This window comes from Trichechus manatus, unplaced genomic scaffold, assembly GCF_000243295.1.
Source record: "Trichechus manatus latirostris isolate Lorelei unplaced genomic scaffold, TriManLat1.0 scaffold00176, whole genome shotgun sequence".
NCBI lineage: Eukaryota > Metazoa > Chordata > Mammalia > Sirenia > Trichechidae > Trichechus > Trichechus manatus.
Window position 1 is genome coordinate 4,894,723 of NW_004444112.1, and position 3,339 is coordinate 4,898,061.

The window sequence follows — 3,339 nt, forward strand, 5'->3', positions numbered from 1 at the left end:
ACCCTATGGGGCAGCTGAATTTAGGGTCACTATGAGTCAGAACTGACTCAAAGGCACACAACAACAACAAGGACATCATAGTGGTAGATTTCATTTCCATTTCATAGATGAGATCAATGAGGCTTCAAAGATTGGAAGACTTGCATAAGATCACAGAGTTAGTGAGTGTAGGTGTTAAGACTTCTGTTTCCAATTTTGCAATTGTCCAATGGCTCCCCCTCTGGTCCTCCCCACAACAATCAACATGCAGCAATTACATTGGCTCTAAGGGCCTAAATCATATACATTCCCCCATCTCCTTATCATTGCACTTCTGCACAAACCAGAGTCTCTACAAACTTATTTCTTTCTTTACTTAGATGGAGTCGTCTTTGGAGTTGGCCAACATGACCACAGTCCAGGAGTTTATCCTGCTGGGTTTGTCCACTAGGCTTGGTGTAATGGATGCCCTGTTTGCCATCTTCCTGACTCTCTACCTGTTGACTCTCTTGGAGAACACTCTCATCGTCTACCTCATCTGCAGTCACAATGAGCTCCACAAGCCCATGTACTTCTTCCTGGGCAACCTGAGCTGCCTGGAGATGTGCTATGTGTCAGTGACCATGCCCAGCCTTCTCTTGGGGCTGTGGACAGGGCCTTGCCATGTGCCCTTCACAGCCTGCACAATTCAGCTATTTTTATTTATATTCCTTATTGGTACCAAGTGCACCCTCCTGGCTTCCATGGCCTATGACCGCTATGTAGCCATCTGCCGCCCACTCCACTACCCGCTGCTCATGCGGCCCCAAGTCTGCCTGGGCTTGGCCATGACCTCATGGCTTGGTGGTCTTCTGATCTCCTTGATCAAGACCACATGCATCATGAGTCTCTCCTACTGTGGTCCCAATGTCCTCAACCACTTCTTCTGCGATGTCTCCCCTCTGCTCAAACTGTCTTGCACCCACATGGCCTTGACGGAGCTAGTCGACTTCATCTTCGCCATCATCATCTTCTGTGGGTCATTAGTAGTTGCCCTCGCCTCGTATATGGCCATTGGCAGGGCTGTCCTCCGTATGCCATCAGCTGCTGCCCATTGCAAAGCCCTCTCCACCTGTGCCTCCCACCTGGTTGTAATGGGCATCTTCTACTCAGTGGTCCTCTTCATGTACTCCCAACCCAGCAGCATTGAATCCACAGACATCAACAAGGTGCTGTCAGTCATCTACACAGCGGTCACGCCCATGTGCAGTCCAATTGTCTACTGTCTGCGGAACAAGGAGGTCCACACAGCAATAAAGAAGACTCTACGCCCACACTGAGTCCCTTCGGAGAACGCTGGACATTTTCCTGCTCCTGGTTTTAAAACTTTAATCACCAAAAACATACACACAACATACTCAACATCATTAGTCATTATTTTTGTTGTTGTTGGGTGCTGTCGAGTCTATTCTGACTCATAGTGACCACATGTGACAGAGCAGAACTGCCCCATAGGGTTTCTAAGGCTGTAATGTTTAGGGAAGCAGATGACCAGTTTTTTCTCCCTTGGAGCTGCTGTGTGGGTTTGAACTGCCAAACTTTCAGTTAGCAGCTGAGTGTTTAACCATTGTGACACCAGGGCTCCTTTATTAGCCATTTGGGAGATGCAAAGTAAAACTACAATGAGATACCACCTCATCTCTATTAAAATGGCAGTGATCAAAAAACAAAAAAAAACTGAAACAACAGGTGGCGGTGAGGTTGTGGAGAAACTAGAGCCCTCATTCATTGCTGATATGAATGTAAAATGGTACAGCCACTGTGGAAAACAGTTTGACATTCCTCAGATTTGAACTTGAAACTGTCATATGACCCAGCAATCCCAATCCTAGGTATAAATGCAGAAGAAGTGAAGGCAGGAATGCAAACAGAAACCTGTACACCAATGTTCTTTGCAGCACTTTTCACAATAGCTAACATTTCACAATGGAAATATCCATCAACAGATGAATGGATAAATTAAATTTAGAATGTACACACAGTGGAATAGTACCCAGCTATAAAGAGAAATCAAGTCCTGATCCATAACACAATATGGATAAACCTTGAAAACATTATCCTGAGTGAAATAAGTCAGTCACAATAGGACAAATATTGTATGATCTCATTTATATGAAATAAGTAAATACACAGAAACCAAAGATTATTAGTTGTTACCAAGGGTGGGAGGGAAGGGGAAAGGGGAGTTTTTGCTTAGGGGGCATTGAGTTTGTTAATGGTGGTGGAATGATGTGGAAAATGATAGTGAGAATGGTTGCAAAACATGAAGAATGTAATCAATGTCACTGAATATACAGGTGGAAATTATTGAGATGGAGTAGGTCTTGATACGTATATTTTCACTACAATGAAAAAAAAATCCATACCGAAGTTTCAAATGCAAATAGAAACATGGAGGAAAATATTTCCAGTGTAATCTATAAAGACTTTCTAAAATAATGAATACTCTAAGACAAAAACAAAAGGAAAATGGCCATAAACAGCAAAGTTACTGAAGAAGAAATATGACTGGCTGATAGCCTCCAAAATATACTCAATCAGTTCATTAATTCCAGAAATTCAAATTCATACAGAAGACAGAAATTTCCCTTTTGAAAAATATTATAAACATATAATATAGTATGCATAATAAATATACATATCTGTAGTTAGGATTCACCAAATGTATTTGCAAGAATGTTCATCTCAAAATTGTGAATTTTGGAGTAAACACTATTTTATTGGAAATTACTGGGACTATCTTAAATACCCAATGATAGTTTATTATTTAAATATTTTATGTCCATACTGAGAAATAACATGCAGCCATTAAAGGTATTAAAAAACTAGACTTGTAGATACTGATGTGGGGAGATAGTCTAGGTGTTTTGTTGAGTTGAGACTATAGCCCCCGACACCCTTTTAACTCAGAACTAAAGTCACTCCCAAAGTTCACCCTTCAGCTAAAGATTAGACAGGTCTATAAACCAAACAATAACACACGTGAGAAACATGCTTTGTAGTTCAATCATGTATATGAAACCAAATGGTCACACCTACCCAAAAGCAAAGACAAGAAGACAGGAAAACGGGACGAATGGAAGTGGGAAACCCTGGTGGAGAAGGGGAGAGTGTTGACACATCGTGGGGATTGCAACCTATGTCACAAAACAATTCATGTATTAATTGTTGAATGAGAAACTAATTTTCTCTGTAAACTTTCACCTAAAGCACAATTAAAAAATAAATAAATCAGTATATAAATATGTCAAAGTTTTTGTAAAACAATATTGATAATACTAATAATTGTGATAATTATGTATGTTACTATATATCTAGACA

General features: G+C 40.7%; 1 protein-coding gene across 1 annotated transcript; it reads left to right on the top strand.

Annotated features, from left to right (window-relative positions):
- The first annotated feature begins 228 nt into the window (after positions 1–228).
- LOC105756812 (olfactory receptor 5-like) lies at positions 229–1,298 on the top strand. The gene has a single exon (XM_012558585.2). The coding sequence runs from the start codon at positions 360–362 to the stop codon at positions 1,296–1,298; it is 939 nt and encodes a 312-aa protein (XP_012414039.1). The 5' UTR covers positions 229–359.
- The last annotated feature ends 2,041 nt before the right edge of the window (positions 1,299–3,339 follow it).

Bases quoted from the DNA above. Each gene is read 5' to 3' on its own strand.
- LOC105756812 (XM_012558585.2), top strand. From the start codon at position 360: ATGGAGTCGTCTTTGGAGTTGGCCAACATGACCACAGTCCAGGAGTTT.